The sequence below is a fragment of the Falco biarmicus genome, chromosome 1 (assembly GCF_023638135.1).
Source record: "Falco biarmicus isolate bFalBia1 chromosome 1, bFalBia1.pri, whole genome shotgun sequence".
Taxonomy (NCBI): Eukaryota; Metazoa; Chordata; class Aves; order Falconiformes; family Falconidae; genus Falco; species Falco biarmicus.
Window position 1 is genome coordinate 1388797 of NC_079288.1, and position 20161 is coordinate 1408957.

The 20161-nt window shown below is 60.8% G+C and overlaps 3 protein-coding genes across 7 annotated transcripts in view; all 3 read right to left on the reverse strand.

Moving 5' to 3' along the window:
* Positions 1-356: 356 nt before the first annotated feature.
* Positions 357-9665, reverse strand: FAAP100 (FA core complex associated protein 100). 3 transcript variants are annotated; one of them, XM_056331858.1, is made up of 10 exons: positions 9613-9665; positions 9065-9252; positions 8002-8120; positions 6724-7688; positions 5389-5539; positions 3871-4664; positions 3299-3435; positions 1870-1986; positions 1266-1352; positions 357-1127 (listed from the first exon to the last, which is right to left on the reverse strand). In XM_056331858.1, exons 2-10 carry the CDS (start codon positions 9227-9229, stop codon positions 1002-1004), a joined length of 2661 nt encoding a protein of 886 aa, XP_056187833.1. In that variant the 5' UTR covers positions 9230-9252; positions 9613-9665; the 3' UTR covers positions 357-1001. The 3 variants fall into 3 exon arrangements, 2 of the variants coding, with proteins under 2 accessions (XP_056187833.1, XP_056187823.1); XM_056331848.1 differs by lacking the exon at positions 9613-9665 and having other exon boundaries at positions 3200-3435; positions 9065-9427; XR_008820761.1 differs by lacking the exon at positions 357-1127 and having other exon boundaries at positions 1332-1352; positions 3288-3435.
* Positions 9666-9802: 137 nt separating this feature from the next.
* LOC130146112 (uncharacterized) lies at positions 9803-12643 on the reverse strand. Of its 2 annotated transcripts, none has more exons than XM_056331909.1 (4): positions 10904-12643; positions 10630-10727; positions 10284-10413; positions 9803-10187 (listed from the first exon to the last, which is right to left on the reverse strand). In XM_056331909.1, the coding sequence occupies exons 1-4, from the start codon at positions 11221-11223 to the stop codon at positions 9935-9937; spliced, it is 801 nt and encodes a 266-aa protein (XP_056187884.1). In that variant the 5' UTR covers positions 11224-12643; the 3' UTR covers positions 9803-9934. The 2 variants fall into 2 exon arrangements, with proteins under 2 accessions (XP_056187884.1, XP_056187873.1); XM_056331898.1 differs by having other exon boundaries at positions 10630-10730.
* A 138-nt stretch (positions 12644-12781) lies between these two features.
* NPLOC4 (NPL4 homolog, ubiquitin recognition factor) overlaps positions 12782-20161 on the reverse strand; it is a 29308-nt gene continuing 21928 nt past the window's right edge. For both annotated transcript variants that reach the window (XM_056331884.1, XM_056331876.1), the window contains 5 exons: positions 17598-17669; positions 15649-15744; positions 14498-14614; positions 13383-13485; positions 12782-12984 (listed from right to left, as the gene is read on the reverse strand). In XM_056331884.1, coding sequence (XP_056187859.1) covers positions 12827-12984; positions 13383-13485; positions 14498-14614; positions 15649-15744; positions 17598-17669 — 546 coding nt within the window. In that variant the 3' untranslated portion in view covers positions 12782-12826. The remainder of the gene's footprint in view (positions 12985-13382; positions 13486-14497; positions 14615-15648; positions 15745-17597; positions 17670-20161) is intronic.

The following is a 20161-nucleotide window of genomic DNA, read 5'->3' on the forward strand; positions in this document are numbered from 1 at the left end:
CGTCCTCCTTCCCCCCTCTGCTGCACCCAAGATCCGACCCCGTCCCCCTCCCCATGCCCTGCAATCCCAGGAAGAGAGTGCCGCCCCACGGGACCCCCTAGGCAAAGGGGGGTCCTGGCCCCCCCCAGAGCTGCCGGGTGGTGGGCACAGGGCCCCAGGGTACCACAGGGGTGGCTGGGGGTAGGGGCTGGAGCCCAGAGAGGCTGCGATGCCAATGGACCCTCTGCCAGGCTGGGAGAGGAGGGGGGGGGGCTGCAACCTGGCTGGGGACTGGGGGGGTGGGCAGCAGTGGAACCCCTCCAGGAGCTGGCAGGGCCCTGCTGGGAGATGGAAAAGGAAAAGAGACGGGCACTTGCTGAGCGGCACGATCGTTTTCATGGCAGACGACAGATTTACAGATACTGGAGCGGTGCGGGGAAGGACTGGGCCAAAACACGCTGCACCACCACAGAAATACAAGATCATTTATAGAAACAACGGGGGAGTGGAAAACCCCCTCCCCTGCCCAGCAGAAAACGGGGCTCCCCCGGGCAGGCACCCGCTGGGCACCCTGGCACAGCACCCTGTTTATCCTGATCCTGAAAGGCAAGGCGGCATGGGGGCACAGCCCGCAGCCGGCACAGCATGGCAGCCGCTGGGAGAGCGCTAAACTACCACGGCTAGAATGATCCACAAGACAGCACGGCCCCGGGGGCTGCCCACCGGTGTGGCAGGCTGGGGAGGGGGGGAGCGGCAGGGCTGGGCTGGGCCAGCCCAGAAGCCCCCACTCTGCCGCCGGAGCCCCGCAACCCTCCGGTGTTGCCAACAACACGACCACAAAACACGCACACACACACGCCCCCCACCTGGACCACCACCAGGGCCTCCCTGCCCTCGCTGCCAGCCCTCCCACCCGCACCCGCTCCTCCTCCTGTGGGGGTCTCTCCCCGCTGCTGGCCTGGCAGGGCCCACCCCGGCCAGCGGGGCTCGGGGCCCCCAGGGTGCACTGCCCACCCCCCTGCTCACAGCAGAACAAGGCTGGGGTTGCGGAGCTGCCTGTAGATGTGCAAGAGCTTCTCGGCCGTGGTAGCCCCCTCCTCGCTGAGGGGCAGCCGGTCGCGTAGGGTCTGCGCCTCCTTCAGCAGCATCTGTACAAGGGAGACTGAACTTCAGACACGCGCATCGGTTTGGGGCTGCGGTGGGGGATCCCAGTGGCGCGCAGCATACCAGGAGGGGACCAAGGCACAGTGGGCACCTGCCGCCCCCGGCACGGGCTTGCAGCTCACCTCGTGGTTGGCCTGGATCTGGCGCAGGTACTGCATGCGAAGGTCAGGGGGGCCCGAGCCCTGTGCTGCCTGCTCCAGCACTAGTGCCTGTGGGGAGCAGAGAGCGCTGCTGGGGCGGGCAGCGGGAGAGCCGGCTGCGGCAGCACCCAGCCCCAGGGAGCCCCAGCCCTGGCTCGGGGCAGGAGGCAGGTCTCCACCTGGCAGCCACGCTGCCCTGCGCTCCCCAGGCCTGGCACCACGCTTGCCAGCACCGAAGCGCCTCCGGGAAGGCTGCCAGCCCCCACGTGCCACAGGGTCCGCGCTCTGTTTAGCTGGCAAACTGACCGGTGCCTGTTTCCAGGGCAGACGGCCGGCACCTCCCGGGGCTCCATGGCCCAAACGCCCAGAGCCGAGGCTGGGGGCTCGGGAAGGGAGCAGGGTCCGTGATGGTCCCACTCCACAGCCCTGCTAGAGGGCAGGCTGGTTTGCCACACGGTGGTGCCAGAGAAACCCTCCCAGAGCACTCGGCTGTAGCTCCTGGATTTGGCCTGGGGGCTCTGGCTTGGTCCCTGGGGGCCACCTGCACACAGTGGCACAGCCCCGCAGCCAGCGGCGCTGAGCGTACCTGGATGCGCCGGATGACGGCGTGGTGCATCCTGCACATGTCAGCCAGGGATGGGCTCTCCATCACGATCTCCACGGCCTGGATGGGACCCGCAGGGCTGAGGTCGTTCATGGCCACCTGGGACAGTAAGCACATCCACGCTGCAATCATCACCAGGCAGGGGAGGGGGCGAGGGTGGCCCCAGGACCCCTCCCCACAGGCACAGGGCTCCCCAAGAGGCTTTCCTCCCCCACCCATACTCCTGCACCCCCCAAACCCATTTGCTCTACAGCCTGGTACAGGCAAACACAGCGGAGATGCTGCCAGCCCAGCTGGGTACCTCAGACCCCTTGCCCAGCCCCTCCGAGGGGCGTTTGCCCCTCGCCTGGTGGCCACCAGGCCACAGGCGAGGCCTTGCCCGCTCCTTCAGCCCCAGCAGGAGCGGCAGCAGGGGCAGGTGCTGCAGCCGGCAGAGTGGCCGCTGGCCTGGCCCAGCGCTGCGGGGGGTGAGTGGATGCCCGTTCCCCGAGGGGACGCAGGCTGCCACCCCAGCAGATTTAATCCGCCAGGCTTAGCCCAAGCAGAATTAACATTGTCACTAATCGCACTGGCAATATTAGAGCTCTCAAGCGTGAATCAACCTGAGGCAGGTCATTGCCAGTGTGCAGGCAGCTGGGCCCCTCGGCACGGGATCAACCAGCCATGGCAGGAGAGCTGGGCAGCAATTACAATTTTTCTTTTGCATTTAGAGGGGGATTTTTGCATTAAAGAGGGACGAGCTGCAGCAGATCAGATTTACACCCTGAATCCACCCACATTTTCCCCTCACTTTGCAGAGCCAGCAAAGTTCAGCTGGTCGAACCAGCAGGGAAAGCCCATTTCTTACAGCAGCCAATCTTGACACCTGACTGGGGCCCCGCAAGCGGCTGAGGCTACCACATCTCAGTGGGGCTGGGCAAGAGATGGCCAGGAGCAGTAGACACACCGCTCCAGTGGAAAGGCTGCAGCAAAAAGCACCCACAAAGATCCTGAGGACCAGTGAAGGGATGCTGGGAGGGGAGCAGGCCCCTGTCTTTGCCTTCACAAGGCCAGCGTGCCGTGCAGGGACACAGCCACAGCCCACTGCCCTGCCTAGCAGGGAAATGACAGCATCTGGGGGACACACGCCCACCCAGAGAGGGAGGGAAGCGGCCACAGCCTTTGGGAAGTCCAGGGTTGGGAGAAGGGGGACTGGCAAGGCAGCCCGCCCAGCCGAGCACACAAGCCCCAGCCCCACAGCACAGCAGCCAGCAGGCTCCCCGGCAGCTGGACCCACAGGTGACAGCCTGGGGTCAGGATAGCAAGGCCATACATCACCCAGCTCCCTGGCATGGGCGAGGGGCTGCAGAACGAAGCCAGCTTCGTGGGACAGGCACGGGGAGTTTGTCTGCAGGGCTAACCCATTCCTTGCCTCTCGGACAAGCAGCTGCACCTCGCCTCCGTCTGGTGCTGCGCCACGCACCGATGCCACATTCCCACTGCTCAGCGCCTCGGCCCCAGCGTTCTCAGCCAGCAGCCAGCGCAGCGTGGCACAGCTCAGCGGGACATCTGGGGACAAAAGGAGAGAAAGCAGAGCTTGTTATGCCGCTGAATGCCCTCCCTGCGGCTCAGCAGCCCCACTCAGGCAGGAGCCATGCAGCCAGCACAGGAGGAAGCAGTGTGTGGCTGGTGCAGCCCCTGTGAGGCCAGGGCCTGACGCGGGGGCCGCTTCCCTCCCTGCTGAGACAAGCTGAGCTTGGTCATGCAACTGCCATCGCATCCATGCGCCAGTGCACGAGCAGACATGTGCTGAGGTGGTGACTGTGTGGGGTCACGCAGCCCTCCTCACCCAAGGAAAGGGCTGGTGACCATCCCAGCCTGCACGCACAGGCTGTGACAGTGCCACCCCGGCCTCTCCTGGCATGGCCACAAGCCGGGATGCAAGCACCTCTGCCCAGGGAGATACCCCAGAGGCTCCTGAGACACTCCTCTCCAGGGACTCACCCGAGCCGGAGGTTTTCAGCGTGTTTTTCAGCAGCTCCGAGGACACCCGGATGGATGCCGCTGACGGAGGCAGGTTCCCCTCTCCAGTGGCATGTGGCAGCTCGCCGGCTTTCACCCCCTTGGGCTCAGTCTGCTCCTGGGACACTTTGAGGAAGGTCTCCACAGGGTCTGGGGGGGCAGGGGGAGCAGCCACTGGCGGGGAGGCATCCAGCCCAGGGGGGCTGCTCTCGAAACGGAGGCACTGGAGCATGTCAATGGTGCATTCACTGAGGGGCAGGCAGATCCCCTCTCTGTCTGGGGAGAGGATGGGCGAGTCATCTGGCAGGAGGTCGTCCAAAGCCTCGGAGGAGTCTGAGCCGCTGCCCAAAATATCCCGTAAACTGTAGTAGAGAGCACAGGAGATGGTCAGAGGCAGGTCCAGCTTGGTGTCTGCGGCAGAGCCGAGGGGCAGTGTCAGCTCCCTCTTGTTCCCAGGGAGGAGGTGGTCGATGGGGAAGGTGAAAGTGGTGGCTGAATCCACGGATGACTCCTCCTCTAAGGCACAGGGGCTGGCCAGGAGCTGAACGCAGAGGGTCCAGCCCTCCTCCAGACTGTACTCGCTGCAGTTCTCCAGCAGACAGGAGATTGTAACGGTATCTTGGAGCAGGAGGCAGCTCCAGTTAGCAGTGACGGTGCAAGCAATGGGCTTCTGGCCTTCCTGGCTGGACAGCAAAGCTGCGCTCACATTCATCACCTGGTTCAGGCTGGCCAGGGCTCGATTCTTCTGGTCCACTGCTTTCTTCAGGAAGGAAACTCTGCAAGGGCAAAGTGTCATTGCTAAAACAGCGGGAGGGACGGCAGCCAGGACACTGGGTCAGCAACAGGAGCACAGCAGGGGCCAGTGCCAAAGGCTGCTGCACGAAGGGCACTGTGCTGCTGCTGCAGATGAGCCAAACAGCCCCCAGCATGAGCCCGCTGCCCTGAGCTGCCCCAAGCTGCCATGGGAACTTGCCAGCTTCTTCTCCAAGGCACGCTACACCTGTGAGTCCCCACCAGCTGAGCTGAGCCTGAGGAGTGGCTCCAGCCAGCCAGACCCCAGGAATCCCCCTGCAAAGGGAGGGTGACTCGCCCAGATCCCCTCCCCACATGCAGATGGCTCTGGAGGCCAAAGGCACACGCCTGCCCTGCCTGTTACTGCCAACTTGGCAAGTGTGGTGGGCTGTCTGGGAGTGCCGGGCACCCTGCCTCTCCCACCTTCTGCCGCTGAGGCTGTAAACACCATCCTGCCTGCAGCGTCAAAACTGGCTGTGCCCAGGGGAGAGCGGGGCAGCCGGCGGGGCTGCCCCTAAACACTGGTTTTGTCCTATTGAGGGCAGGGGGGGCTTCCCAGCCAGGCTCCTGCACTCTGGGAAGGTAAACACTGGAGCAGTTACTGAACAGAGACCTCACGGCTGATGCAGAAAAGCCCTGCTCAGTGCCTATAAGCCCAGCAGCTCGCCAAGTGAGAACACAAGTGCGCCCAGTAGCCCTACCCTTTACCTCTCTGAGGTGTTGCCTATCCCGGACAACAGCTCCTTAATCCTCCGGCCAGCCTCGGCGGGCGTCAGCTCCACGTCAGCATCCTCGGGGCTGCATAAGTCACAGGTCATGAGGCGGCCTTTTGCAGACAAGGCCAGCAGCTCCGATTCACCTGTGGGGAGAGACCAGGGCAGGTCGGGCACCGAGGGGCAGCAGCGGGGGCCAGCAAGGCAGCCAGGGCTTCCCCAGCGTCAGGGGGATGCAGAGGGATGGGGGAGCACAGGATGGCACCACCTGCCCCAGGACAGCGGGAGCCGGAGGTATCGCTTCCGTCTGCAGCAGGGTACAATGGAGACAGGACACAGACCACAACAGCACGCCCACCTCAAACACAGCTCCCTGAGAAGGGGCCACCCCGCTGAAGGGAAACACGACCCCCCTCATGCCTGTCCTGTCCCCGTGGCTCCTGCTCACTGACAGCCCCACCGCCCCAGCCATGCTTCCCGGAGCTGGCTGCCCCCAAGCCAAGGCCAGCAGCTGGGGGCTGCAGCACACTGGGAGCCAGCGCTGCCATGCAGGGTCCCCGGCAGCGAGATGCATGCAGCTCTGCAGGCAGTGAGCGGGGTCTGGCAGAGGCAGGGTTGCCTGCCTTGCTCTTGCCTGGGTGCCCCAGGAGCCTCCCCTCGCTCACCTGCCCATTCTGGCCCCCTTTGCTCCTCATGCTGCTGCGGGGAAGGGGCTCAGCTATGGCTATGCGATGCTTTCCCCCCGTCTAGGCACTCAGCTGCCTTCCTCCGCTCCCAAGACGGGGGCTGAGGATGAGCACCGCACCTTGCTGTGTGCCCAGGCCACGGTCAGGCACTGCACGCTGCCCTTGCTGAGGAGGGGGACACAGTTAGCACCCAAGCTGTGGGGCTGGGGAGTGCAGAACGTGCAGGCTCCAAGCGGCCACACAGGAGCCCCCGGGCCAGACAGTGGCATGCCTGAGACCCCCTTTCTGCAGCGAGCCTCCTCCCAGCTTGCTCAGGGCTCCTCTGTGCGGGGCGCGCAGGGGGACAGGCAGGGCCAGTGCCCAGTGGGAACCTCTCTGGACCAGCCACCTCCTGCAACGCCGAGCAGAAAGGAACTGCGAAATGGGCAGGGAAGAGCCGGAGCTGCCAGCACGCCTCGCGTTCAGCCAGAGTTGGCATGCTTGACAGAAACGACTTACAAAAACGAGGGGAGTCAACAAGAACGGATGGAGGACGGAGCCCAATCTGGACCATAAGGAGGGGCGGAGACGTACGGGCTGGAATAGGCAGCTATCCTGCCCCACTCCACCCCAAGACCCAGTGCACGCCCCGCTGCCAGCAGTACCTTCTGACGCCCGAGAAGACAAGGAAAGAGCCACAACGCTACAGATACTTAAACTGGCTGGAGACAGGACAGGAGGCAGGACGCCGGTGCAGCTCTCTGTGTCTTCAGGATCGGAGGAGTCACCAACCCAGTCCAGGTCGACGGCAGAGATGTCCGAGTGCGTGCTGTAATACATTCGGCTGCCGCTGCTGCAGGCGGCGCAGAGAATGGGCCCACGCAAGTAGTACTCCCTGAGCTCCGGCACCGTCGCCTCCTCCCTCTGATCCGCTTTGACAGCCACCATCTTCCCGTAGTGGCCCACAGCCACCACGCAGTCACAGCCAGAGTCTCCAAAGAGCTGCTCGTCCTCAGCATCCTCTGCCGCCCTCCGCTCCGTTCTCAAGGCCCCAATGAAGACAATGGGCTCTTCCAAATGATGGAGGATCTTCACAGGGGGGTCTTGGTTTGAAACATCATGGCAGCCGTCAACAGGTGGTGAAGAGCTGAGGGCCTTCAGCGGCACGGAGCAAAGCTGTCCATCCGGGAAGCCACAGAGGATCATAGGTGACTCCAGCATGGCTGCATCAATCCCGAAGAGCAGGCTGAAGAGGGGCTCTTCCAGCACGAAGCCCCCCGAGCACCAGAGCCCCTCCCCGGACCCCATGGTGCCTGGGGAGGATGCACAGCACAGGACAGGCAGGAAGCGGGAGGGCGGGCCGTCCTCCTCCTCTCCGGGCTGGGGGCCAGGGCAGAAGCCCACCTCGCTGACCTGCCGGTATGGGGGACTCTCCTGCTCAGGACGCGGAAGCTCATGCAGTTTCATCCACCATTTGCCGTGAGCCTGGGACAAGGTGATGACAAAGTTGTTGAGGAGAGTGAACATGCACAGGCTGGAGTCTGGGAAGATGCAGGCATCCGAGTCCACAGGGAAGACACCGGAAGGGCAATTGCTTTCTTGGCCGTCGCCATCCGTCTGCTCCATTAACCTTCAAGCAAACAAGGAAGAGCTCTCAGCCAAGCCATGGGGCGAAGCCAGCTCTTCCCTTGGCTGCCTCTTACCCTGGCCCTCAGAAAGAAGCTCCCCGCAGCATAGCTTTTAGCATCTGCTGCAAGAGTGGCGATCCAGAGAGAGCCAGAGCTTCAAGCTGCATAAGGCTTCCTATGCCTGCAGGAGAACGGGCAGGGAGAGGGCAGCAGCGGACACCCAACACATCACCCCAGCTGTAGGAAGCAGCCCTGGGACTCCAGGGCTAATGGCATGGGGCTGGCTTGCATCCCTGGGGGTGACAGCCCGCTCACCTGCTCTGCTGGTCCAGGGAGACGCAGTAAATGCCACTCTGGGCACAGAGGATGTAGAGCTGCCGGGGCTGGGGCAGCAGCTCCACATGCCATACCCGGTCAGGGCACCGGTACACGGCCTGGGTGGAAAAGCAGAAAGAAATGTCACCTTCCTACAGCACCCAGAGGGACGGCGAGGATGGGGCTGCTCACCACAGGTGCGAGCGCTGAGGAAGCCACGGTGCCCACGCTGCCAGCCCAGGCAGAACTCTGCTCACCCGCACCAGGTGAAGAAAGAAACCACTCGCCGGACAATGCTCCCTCCCAGGCAACCCCAATGCAACTGCAAATTAAAGTGGTTATTTCCTGAAAACGCAGGTTACAAGCAATTTCCAGGAATAACTCTATACCTGGGCAGCACCACAGCTCGTGGACCCTGCTGGGCTTTCCCGGGTGAGGGGCAGCCGCCCTTGGTGAGGGGCGGCAGAGGGTCTGGTGCAGGGCTGCAGGTAATGAGGCAGCCCGCCACTCATGATCCCCGAGGGGAAGGAAAATAGCGATCAGAAAGCTGGTACATGATCTACTTTCCTGAGAAGGAGCGCAGTGTAGGAGGCAAATCCTGGTATTACAGTGATGGCTTTCTTAGAAATGATAATAAGAACAAATTAAAAAAAGAAGCTGTGTATAACTCGACACGACGACTGCTGTTAGTCACAGCAGAGACAATAGCGAAACCCTTTGTAGGTGAGAAATGAAAGAGATGTCGCTTTGCTTCGGGAGGAAAGAAAACCTTTCTAGTTTAATTAAACGTTTGCTTGCAAGTTTAAGAGAGGGGCCAGACAGCAGCACCCCCAGCCCCGGGAGGGGCCTTGGAGCCGGGTAAGGGGGTCCAGCGCTGCTCGTGGAGCGTGTCTGTGGATGGGGAGACCGCGCAGAGGGATCCCAGGACGGACTCTGGCCCCAGAGCAGGTGACCAGTGACAGGGGACGTTAGCACTATGCCGGTCCCGGGACAGCGGCCCCAGAGCACCCCGCTAGCACGGGGGAGCGGGGCAAAGCCCCCCCCCCGGCCCCCAGCCACTCACCTTCAGCACCTTCCCCTCCTGATCGTAGACGTAGACGAACTCGCTGCCGTTGGAGAGGTAGATCTCGTTCTCGTGGCACAGCACCCGGGGCTTGCCCGCCACCAGCCCCCCAACCGGGCAGCAGAAGCCGGCCAGGTAATCCACCCTGTGGCCCACCTGTGCCATGGTGCCGGAGGGGCGCTGCCAGCCTGGGGGGCAGGGATGGGGGTCAGCGCCGGGGGGCGGCGGGGGGGCTGCCCACACCCAGCTGGGCAGGGGACGGGGACCCTCCGGCAGGGCCCTGGGGGGCAAGACTGAGCCCGGGACCCCCCTCAAGGCCACTGACAGCCCCAGGCGCGCGGAGACCTAGTTCCACAGCCCCCACCCCCGACCGAGCCCCACAGCCCCCCTCATCCCGCAGGCCCAGTCCCCCCAGGCCACCCCATACCCCATTCCGGCTCCCCAGACCCGCCCCTACACAATCCCTTCAGTCTCAGCCCCCCATCCCGCCCCACACCTCAGGCCCCCCCATCCCGCCCCCCATCGCCTCCCGGCAGGGCTGCGGGTACCGGGCGGGGGGCGCGGGCGGCTCCGCTTTACGGCTGCGCGGCGGCCGCCGCAATGGGCGGGGAGTTTGCGACAGGCCGTAAAGCCGCGATTGGCGGGCCCGGGGCGGCCCCCCGGGGTCGACGTACCGGGAGGGATGGGGGGTGTAGCCCCCTCTCCGGGGGCATAGAGAATAGCGAGGCAACGCTAATGGTAGCGGCTTTATTAATAGCGAATGGGGGTCGGGGCCCTACCGCACCGCACGGGCCTGCCCTCCGCCCCCCCGCTCCCCCCGGCCCCGCCGGTGGGTGCAGCTGCTGGGACCCCCCGGCTTGGTAAGGCCCCTCAAGCTGACGCCCACCGTGCTGTGCCCCCCCCCGCCGGGGCCCGGTGCGGCTGCTGCGGGGGGTCGGGGGGCCTGCGGGCGGGCTGGGGCAGCCCCCGGCGCTGCGGGGGGGCTCCGGGGCCGCGGCCCCGCCTCAGCTGGTCCACCAAGGCCTCCGCCTCGGCGAAGCGCGCCGAGAGCCGCCCCAGCTGCTCCTTCAGGGCGCTGAAGTCCCGGTACAGCTCGTCCAGGGCCCCCGACAGCGATCGGATCCTGTGTGGGGGGAGAAGGGTGAGGACGCGGGACCCCTGCCAGAACCTCCCAGCCCCCCTCCCCGAGGGGCATCGCCGGTCCCCGCGGCCCCCTCACCTCCCGTAGTCGGGCAGCACGGTCTGGTGGTCGAAGAGCAGCAGGTTCCTCATCTGGGAGGTGATGGCAAACTTCCAGTTATCCAGCACCAGTGTCAGGTTGGCGCAGCCCTTCACCGGCACCTTCTGGGCTGCGGGGACCGGGGGGGACAGGCTGGCCGGGGCAGGACCCCCCCAGTAGCCCAACTGCCGCAGGACCTCTGCCCCAGCACCCCTCCAGCATCACACCCAAGGGCAGCTGCCCGCTGTCAGGCAGAGGTCAGGTGGGGAAGCTCTGGCCCTGCCTGTACACGCACACTGGCCGCCCCTGCCTGGCGGGCAGGGGGTCCCCAGCGGTGGGGGCTTACCGTCCGCTCTGTCATCCCACACCACTGGCCGCGGCTTCAGCTTGGCGGCACAGCCCAGAGCCACAAGGAGCAGGAAGGGGAGAAGCCGCGACATGGCTCTGCTAGGGCAGAGCACAGTGAGAAGGGCCCCGGCTGCAGGCAGGAGGGAGCTGGGCCACCATGTCCCCAGCGTCCCCAAGACAGGGACCCCGAGGGCTGGGTGGCCATGGGGTGTCATGTTCCTGAGGCTGGGCACACGGGACCTGGTGCCACCGGAGCCCTGCCCACCTCCTACCTGTGCCGAGCTCCTGCCCGTGCAGATGCAGCAGCCACTGTCCCGGCTCTGCTGTCCCAGCTCTGGCTCCCCGGGCTCTTGCTGTCCCAGCTCGGCTCCCCCAGCTCTGGCTCCGTGCGGCTCCTGCTTTTCCTTTTCAATGCGCTGGTCTGGCGCTGGGCCCGGCCGCACACAACTCCAATGCTGATTGCAAACAGACTGTCCGGCCGCAGTAGAGGCAGGAGACAGGGCACCGGGTGCCTGGTGATGGGGTGCAGCATCCCCCTGGCAGGGCGGAGTGTCCCAGCCCTGGCACGGCGCAGCCCCCGCACAGGAAGCATGGTGCTGGCTCTTTTTCAGGTGCTTTTATTTAACGTTACTTGCAGACCCTGTGCCCGGGTCAGTCCAGTCCAGGCACTGCACACTGCTGCAACCCCAAACACCAACAAACCAGGGGGGAAAAGCAAACTGCAGCCCGTGAGCCCCGCAGCAGGGCCGGGTGGCCGCTCTGCTAACACCAGTGGGATGAAGCCTATGGCAGAGCCCAGGCCGGCGCTCACCAGCAGCAGTGAGGGAGGCTGCCAGGCACAGGGATGCTGGGGGTCCCCGCCCCACTGCCTGGCTGAAGAAGACTGGGCAATGCTGTCCTGGCACAGGACGGGGCCTCACGCCTCACTCCTATGAGAGCAGGGGGCAGTGCCAGAACCAGTGCCCCAGGGGATGTAACCAAGACCTCAACCCGCAGCACCAGGGCAGGGGGTCTCCAGGATGGGGCAGCTGGTCAGAGGCCCCATGAGAGGGGGGGCCGAGCCATCCGGGGCACTACAAGCATCTGCCTGCCCCCTCCCCAGCCCCAATAGTGCCCAGCATGGGGTAGCCCCCAGCAAGGGTCTACAGGGGAGAGAGAGTGGCAAGAGCATGGCCTGACCCCTGGCTCCAGCCTGTGGACTGGCTCCCTTACCGAGACAGGACACGGCAGAAACGAGGTGGGTGCCCGAGTTACATGGCTCCCCCCAGCACTGCCTCGCTCCAAAGGAGGGGATAATCTGCTGCCTAAAGCGCCCCACATCTTCCTCAGGAGCCAAACCGCAATCTGCGGGGTGACACGGCACATGGAGGGGATGTCCCTTCCACAGCCCCTGTGGTGACTGGGCAGGTGCCCAGCCGGCAGCCACGCTGGTGCCAGCCCCAGTGCACACAGACGTGTGCTGAAGCATCTCTGCCACCAGAGAGGGAGGGAGCGTGGCTCGGTGCCATGCGCTGTGGGAGCGGTGCCAAGCTGAGAGCTGGCACATGCCCACCCCTTGCCCAGTGTCGAGGGGGGCCCCGTCTTGCTCCGGGAGCACTGCCAGCCTGGCAGAGCTGCCGTCTGGCCCAGCACAGTTAACAGGCGTCTGCTCGCTCTGCCCGGGCCATTTAGTGCGAAAGCTGTCGGTACCCCGGCACCCACGGCTGGCAGCAGCGACCTGCGTGGGCAGGGAAAGCAGAACAAAGCTGCATGCAGGGAGATGCCGAAGCTTCCCTGTCACCTCCGCTGTGCTGGGAAGCTGCTCTGGGCAGGCAAGTGGGCAGGGAGGGAGGTGGCCCAGCTGGCCCAAGCCCCCGGTGCTCACCCCGGAGCAGGCTAAGGCAGCAACTGGGGGTGGCGGGGGGACAGCCTGGCCTGGCTGGGCAAAGACTGAGGTTAAGCGTTGGTTTCCCAGGCTGGGGGCCAGTGTCAAGGTAAAGCCAGGGCGCCCGGCTCCTGCTGCGACTAGGGGCTGCCCCTGAAAGGGAGCAAAGAGTAAATGGGGGGTGGGGCTGGAGCCACCCCCTTGCCCGGCTCCACACCCCGGGGTGAGGCCTGACGGGGGGAAGCTGAAGGGAGGACAGGGAAGGGACAAGCACCACTCCTGCTGCTCGAGGGTTTGCTCTGTATTGGAGTCTGCCACCGTGCTGGTGTGGCTAGGTCCGGGGCAGGCTGCACATCTCGCAGTGGTCAGTGCCCGGCTGGTTCATGAAGGTGCAGTGCTGGCAGGCCCACATGGCTGCCGACACGGCGTGTGTTGAGCCACCCATGGCACCATACTCCTGTAGTCCTGAGATCTGGACACCGACTGTGCCTGCAAGAGAAAAGAGCCCAGTCAGAGCAGGGGGAAAGCACCGGGAACAGGCAGGGCCCCTGCCTAAACCCAGAGCAAGTTTTCTGTCCCACCCTTGGCAAAAGCCTCCCTGCTGAGATGCTGCCCTCGCCCCCAAGGCTGGCACCCTGGGGAGGCTCCCAGGGGGTGACAGATCCCAGCACCCCCCAGCTGGGCTCTGCAGCTCCCACACCGCAGCCCCGCTCGCTGCTCGGGACCAAGGAACAGCCCTCCTTCCATCCGAGCCTCCAGCAGCCTCTGCGGTGGCTTGAGATGCAGCCCCTGGCCAGCTTGGCCCAGCCTTGGCCTGAGGGAGAAGGGACTCCCCACGCCCCCCCCCCCCCAGCGGGACCCCCTCCCAGAGGGACCCCCTTTCTTACTGCAGAGCTGCTCGATGGTGGCCCACTGCTCTGATTTCTTCCAGGTCTGTGCAAGCTCCTCATTCTTGGTCCTCACAGCTTCCAGCAACAAGCTGATGCTGTCCTGAAAGCCAGAAGAGGGAAATCAGCACTGGACGCTCCTCTGGCACCCACCCAGGGTGGAGCTGTGACCCGGGAAGTGCCTCTTTGTCCTCCACCAGCCACAGCAAGACACAACTGTCTGCTGCTCCTTTCTAAAAGTCCCTTTGTGTTGCCCAGTGAAGTTCACAGGCAGGGAGCAATATGCAGTTTGTCTCTTCTGCTCCCCGCAGCATTCAGACACACCCCTAAACCCCAAATGCTTCCTCTTCCTCTGCTTAGAGGAGTTTATCACCTAACCAGGCTGCAGCCATGCTACCCTGAGCGGGAAAGCATGCCAGTGCTGCGGGCTGAGCCCAACTCCTTGGGGTGCCAACCCACTGTGCCGGAGCACCCCAGTGCCAGCCACGCACACAGCCCCGGCCTGATCTCCAGCTGCCCAGGGTCAGCCCGGCTGCCCTGCGCATGCGCAGTCCTCGGCACCCTCGAAGCCTCTGGCAAACACATGGTCCCCTCTGCTGGCGTGCTGCTCACAGCGGGACGGTCCCGTGGTGCAGATGTGAGCTGAGGGACTGGGCAGCTGCCAAGCCCCCGGTGCCCGGCCAAGAGCGGCAGAACTGCGCAGCCAGGAACTTGTTGGCCTCACCAAGATTTGCAGGCTCTGATCTAGTTATCGTTACAACAGGAATTTCTGATTCTGAGATACTTTTAAAAATGTTTCCAGCTCTCAGAGCTGCAGCCAAGTTGGATCTGTCCGGACTGCAACTGTGCTCATAACCTCCACCCCCTCACTGCTCTCAGCAGTGTCTTGAGAGCGCTTGGTCTAGCTGGGGGCTTTGGTTTCACTTTTTAAATCTTCTACCACCAGCTCAGCCTGGAAGAAGGGCTGGCTCAGCTGCACAGCCTGCACCCAGCCGGGGGACATGCCTGGGAGTGGCAGGCTGGGTCGGTCAACTCCACAAATGTGACACCCCATGAGGAGCTCAAGGCCCTGGGGACAGTGACGCTGACACGACCTTTTCCTCCCCGTTACATACCCGCAGAGGCATGACCTCGTTCGTGACCAGGAAGAGAAGCAGATGGAAATCAGAAATGATGTCTAGGAAAATGGAGGAAGTATTTTGCGACAGGTACGTGGCCAAGCTGTGGAAGTCCTAGAGAGAAGGGACAATAATAAAGAGAAGTCACTTCTCCCCACATAACGACTTTATTTTCCTATTTGGATCCGCTAACAGATGCTGCAACATTCCTGTCTCTTTTGGGCATAGGTTGCATGTGCAGAGCCCTTCCCGAAGTAAGATCCCAGGTTGGCTGACCGACTTGAAGCAAACAGCTTCCAGAGAAAAGGATATTTGGGTCCACACTAGCTCTCCTAACCGAGCATCTGAACAACCCCAGCATGTACAGAACTGGTCTGAGACCCGAGAGATGCTGAGCAGTGGCCAGTCAGCTCAGCTCAAAGCCCAGTCCCTAAGGAAAAGAGGCAGATGAGGACAAAACAACCCCTTCTTCCCCATCCTGTCCTCTTTCCCTGCTCTTGAACCCAGGGCATCCTTGGCAAGGAGGATCAAAGCAGTTGTTGAGCAGCCACCCTCTCCCACTCTGCCAATGGAGCCCCAACAGGCAGAGACCCCTTTCTCATGATGACTTCTGGAGGAAGCCTTTGACATCTTTGGCACAGCTGCCTTAGAGAAACAGGCTGTTGCTGCTTTAAAGCAACTCGAGCCTTTTGTGTGCTGGCAACACCCAGCGAGTGCCTCGAGCTGTCCAGCAGCTGCCTCCGCTCAACTCTGAGGGCCTCTTCCAGTAAAAGGTCTCTGCATTTTAAACATCCATCCAGGAAGAGAAGTCAGTGCTCTTGGAGCTGGAGTAACAGACCCTAGTCCTGCTCCTGTCCACAGGGAGTAGCGGGTCCCATGTCATCACCGTGGGGCTAGAGCTGGTTCGGAGACACCAGCCCTGGCACAGAGGGGAGCCCTGGTCCCCATCACGGAGCAGGCGGCTGGCCAGCTGATCGGCATGCGGACACTGCTCTGTGCAGGAGGGTGTCTGGCAAGCGCCGGACTGAACAGCGACGAGGTGACTTCAGGGCACAACCACAGCCGTCCCTTTGCAGATACTAGTACGTGCAAGGGAGACAGCCAGGCTATCTATATTAAACACAGCTTTGTTATGAATCGCTCCTTACCTGAGTTTCTCCCAGCACATCGCGGTTCTCGATGGGGAATGGATTTTGAGAAATAGAAAAAGTGTAGACTGGATCCTTGGGGAAAGTTGTAGTAATCTGAAAATCCAAGAAAGGACGATCAGAGTGCTGACAGCAGGCGAGGCAAGTGTGATACAGGAAGCAAGGCTCCCGATAGCTGAGAGCAGCCATGGCTACACGAGAGCTCAGGCAGGAAGACAGCAAAGCAATTACAGTGGGGATCTTCTGACAGCTTTTAACATTTAAAGTGATATTCCAATCAGCACACCCCTTAGCTCCTTGGAATTGTTTCTAACGAATCTGGAGGGAGGTGTACTAAGCTCGTTTCTGGCAAGAGCACAGCATGATGCCGTGGAGAGCATCCCTCCCTGCAAAGGTCACCGGCACACCATAGCTCCCAGCACAGCTCTGCCCCGTGCCAGGCAGCTGCTGCTGGGGCTGTCACCCTGGGGGTCACCCTAACACCAAGGGGTGACAGGGGAGAGAGTGGCCCCTGTTTCTGGCCCACAGGGTAGCCAGGGGACCCTGCTGCTCTGTTCACGGCTGCAATGGGCACCAAGGAAACACCTTTGCACTTGATTGAACAGTCACCCCACACCCTGGGTGCACTCGCCCTGCCTCCCCCCTGCACCCTGTGCTAACGGGACAGGGAACGGGGTAGTACAACATTGCATCCATGTTACTGAGCTCACAAGCCAGTGTCTGGGCCAGCTTCTGACACTTAAACCAGTCCTAATTCTGGGGGCTTTAAAGCTTTGGTGTCAGTTACTGACTGCCAGGCCCTGTCAGTGAGGCCCTTTGTAAGCAGAGATGCAGAAATACCGGCCAGAACAGTATTAACCGGTATAATGTCTTTTTGTTTTGTTTTGTTTTGTTTTAAAAAAGACAAAACACCACATTGCAGAAATGCAGCTTTCTAGACTACTCCTAAACGCACGTTCCATCAACCTGTTTTCATCTTAATTACACCCCAGGTAGCCCAGAAACAGGTGCATTTACTACTTGAGTAATAAATACGCTCCAGCACTGCTGACTGGCACGGGACACCCAAGGGCCCCGCACAATGGGCCCGTTGTTCCGGACATGACATTCCTCCGTGCGAGTCAGACGTCCCAGCGTTGGCCCCAGTGCCGCTCTGATAAGCGATACACACAGCAGATAGCAAACGGGGAAGAAGGACAAGCCAGTGGAAGCCTCCAGGCTGCCAGCTTCCCCGCGCCCACGGGATGCTGCCTGTGCCAGGGGCAGCTGGACCAGACCAGTTGCTCAGGGTGGATTTAACAGTTATTGGCACCACCTCTAACTCCAGCAATATCATCTGTCATCCAAATTATTTGCTTTCCTGCCTTCCGCCCCGCTAACAGTTTCCTTTCAAGCCAAAGGGCAGAGCCGTGCCCTAGTGCCTGGCAGTGCTTGCTGACGGGCAGGCAGCAGCCCTGCTCCAGCTAAGCGACGCTGCAGCGTCAACTCCCTCTCTCAAGAAAAGGCATTTCTGTACAACCAACCTGGTCTGCTGAGTCACTAAAAGGAGATGGATTCTTAATTGCTGCTAAGAGACAGATAACTGGAGCTTTCTAATTAGCTCCCTGTGAGGTAGTGCCCGGCACACGTATTCCATGGGGCTGGCTGCTTCCCTGGCTGCGTGGCTTCGTGCCAGTTCGGAGCCGTGATAAGACACCAGGCAGTGCCTTCCTGGGAAGCAAGTGTGTTCCCTGGCACCACACTGATCCCAAGGAGCACTGCAACTACCGCAGAGTGCACCGCCTCCTGAACCTCTGTGCTAGAAATGCCTGGCAGCAGAGGGGAAAGGAGAAAGAAAGAAAATCTTGTCTTATGAATCACCTCCAACGTGAATTTTAGAGGAGGCTGAAGAACTTCACTCCGCCCTGACCATCTCCTGCTGAAAGCAAACAAGTGCAACGAATACTTACGTCTATGATTAGGTACTCAACAGGCAGTGGGCGAGCCAGCTGTGTGATCTCATTGCCAAACTTGTCTATGTCCTGAAAGAAGAAAAAGTCTTATTATTCCTCAGCATGAAAGTGGCATGAAGCCTAAGGGATCCTGCCCTGGAGATGTCCATGCAGGAGCCCATGGATCCATAGCTCTGGCAGAGCACTAAGGGTGTACAGAAGTACCCACTCGTATGTGGCTGGGTGCTGCAGAGCTGCCCAGTTCTGTACCCAGTCCCTGCAGCTCCTTGGGGCTAGAGATCTAACTGCATAAGCCAGGACCTGTTTCCTCGTGAGCCAAGGGAGTGCATGGTCACAAGCCACCTCGATCTTGTTCACCTCAGTCATCACCACTGGAGAGGTGCCTAGCATTACCCAAGAAACGTAAATGCCATTTAAGCGGCAGTACTGTCTTAAAAGGGAGGAACAGTGCCACATCTGTCTTCTTAGCAAAGGCAAACCTGACTTTCTGCAAAACCAGCCACGAGTCTCTCATCCAACTCTCGCTTGGGAATTGGAAATCCAGGCACTTCCACATACGCAGACCTGAAGAGCCAGCATATCACAATGCATAAACCTGTTTTGCTTTGCCAGACGAATTGAACATAAAGTTTAATTATGGAGAAAAACGGCCAGCATATGTTCATTAATCATAAAATGACAATTAGACGTGATTTATGTCAAACATGCCGAGTTCAAACACAGCTTCAGAAATAAATTCATGAGAACTGACACTTTTCATTAAAGATTCTGTAAGAGGGGGTTGTATTTTCTACCTAAATCATCACTTAACATGTTATAAATCATTCATGGAGCCCCATATAAATCATATGCCCATAATTTCCAATCAGGGACCTTACATTAAAGTTTACATTTACTGAGCTCTCCAAAGTCCCAGTGGCTGGAGGCAGACCCAGAGCTGCCGCACGCCAGCGGAACCATCACCCCGACACCTCGGTGGCTTTGGGGGACCTCAGTGAAAGGCCATGACCCTCACTCCTCCAGCAGGTCCCCCGTGGGGCTTTGAGCCACATTCCTGGGGCCCAGCCAGCGAGCACCATGCATCAGGATGAGCTCCCCACAGCTGACACCCTCGTATTTTCTCCTGGAGTACGCCACTCCCCTGCTATCAGCATTTCTCGGTTACGCTAGTATTTACACAGCACAAATATGCAGTGTGGCAGCCAGCACCCCGCTCTCACGCTCTGCTCACCCAGTACACCCAGACGGACATCGCCCGAGCAGGCTCCGGCATGCTGCTTCCCTCCAGGCAGCAGCCCCCCTTCCCGAGCCCCCTCCCCAAGCATCCTCAGTCCCTCAGAATGGTTCCCTTTGTAAAAAATCTACCTTCCAGTCTTTGAAGCTCCTTTTAAAAGCAATTCTGATAAGGATCTTTTCTCCTTGAACATGACAGGTTGTTGGCCCTGTGGTTATTTCAGCAACACGCCTGGTGGCTTGTGGCCTCAGATCTCTCTGGCTCTGACAGGAGCAGGAGGAGACATGGAGCCTTTTCAGGGAGATCACAGGACCTGAAAGCTAACCTGCTTCTAGATCTCGGTGATACCACAAGAGTCAGGAATCAAATCCAATCAGACTGAAGCAGCTTCCCAAACACAATCCTGCCCCTGCAAGAAAGAACCTGCAACAACTCACACATAATTAGCCCATCTGGAATTAATTTTCAAATCTAATTAAGTTCTAATATGCAGAGACATTTTTCCAGCACCTGTTCACTTTAATCTCTGCCTCTGGGGATTTCCATGTTAAATGCCTTCTTTTTAATGTCATGCTGCTGAGGCCTTCAAGACATGCACTACACTGTTACTACCAAACTGGAACCTCGTGCCCCCTGAGTTGAGGACATGTCCCAACCCTGTCCCTCCCCAGACAGAAAAGCCCCCTACCCAATGTCGGCACTCTTCTCCAACCCCCATGCACCATTTTATTAGGCAATTACATTTTAAAGGCCTTAACAAATGTCAAGCTGGGAGAATTGCTGGGAGAAAGACATCTCCATCCCGAACGCAGCAGTTGCTGGGGCCCCAGCAGCACCTCTCGGCACATTATTGCTGCAGCACCAGAGCCCAAGACCCTCAAAGCCATGAATGCCCAGCAGCAACTGCTCCACAGGGAGGCCAGGAAAGAGTTAACAAAGGCGCAAGTATTTGGCTTCTGGACAAAAAAAAAAAAAAAAAAAAAAAAAAAAAAAATCAAGCAGCAAGGCCTGGAGGATCTGGACAATGAATCATCCCAAAGACAGGAGCAAACTCGAGATTGCATTAGGCGCTGCGATTAGAGCCTTTCAAACCACTGTTTGGAGGCAGAAGCTGCAAACGGATGAGGTCAAACAGGGAAAAGGATGGTGCTCCTGCGGGGAGCATGGCTGGCTGTGTCGCACACCTCTGCGGCACTGGGGACAGCTGCAGCAGGAAAGGCTTCTGGGTGGCCTCAGCGTTTTCAGTGCAGGGTGGGAGCAGCAGCCACATGAGGAGCCCAGGCGGCTGTCAGCCAGGAGGGAGGCTGCAGCTCCGTGTCCCAGGGCT

What these genes read in the sequence shown, in the direction of transcription:
- FAAP100 (XM_056331848.1), bottom strand. Translation starts at nt 9,229, where the DNA reads ATGGCACAGGTGGGCCACAGGGTGGATTACCTGGCCGGCTTCTGCTGC. An exon ending in GCTGAAAACCTCCGGCTCGG is followed by an intron (nt 3,436 to 3,870) that starts GTGAGTCCCTGG and finishes TTTTGTCCCCAG; the next exon opens with ATGTCCCGCTGAGCTGTGCC. An exon ending in AGATCCAGGCCAACCACGAG is followed by an intron (nt 1,128 to 1,265) that starts GTGAGCTGCAAG and finishes TCCCTTGTACAG; the next exon opens with ATGCTGCTGAAGGAGGCGCA.
- LOC130146112 (XM_056331898.1), bottom strand. Translation starts at nt 11,223, where the DNA reads ATGCTTCCTGTGCGGGGGCTGCGCCGTGCCAGGGCTGGGACACTCCGC. An exon ending in CGGGCAGGAGCTCGGCACAG is followed by an intron (nt 10,731 to 10,903) that starts GTAGGAGGTGGG and finishes GCTCTGCCCTAG; the next exon opens with CAGAGCCATGTCGCGGCTTC. An exon ending in GTGCTGCCCGACTACGGGAG is followed by an intron (nt 10,188 to 10,283) that starts GTGAGGGGGCCG and finishes CCCCCCACACAG; the next exon opens with GATCCGATCGCTGTCGGGGG.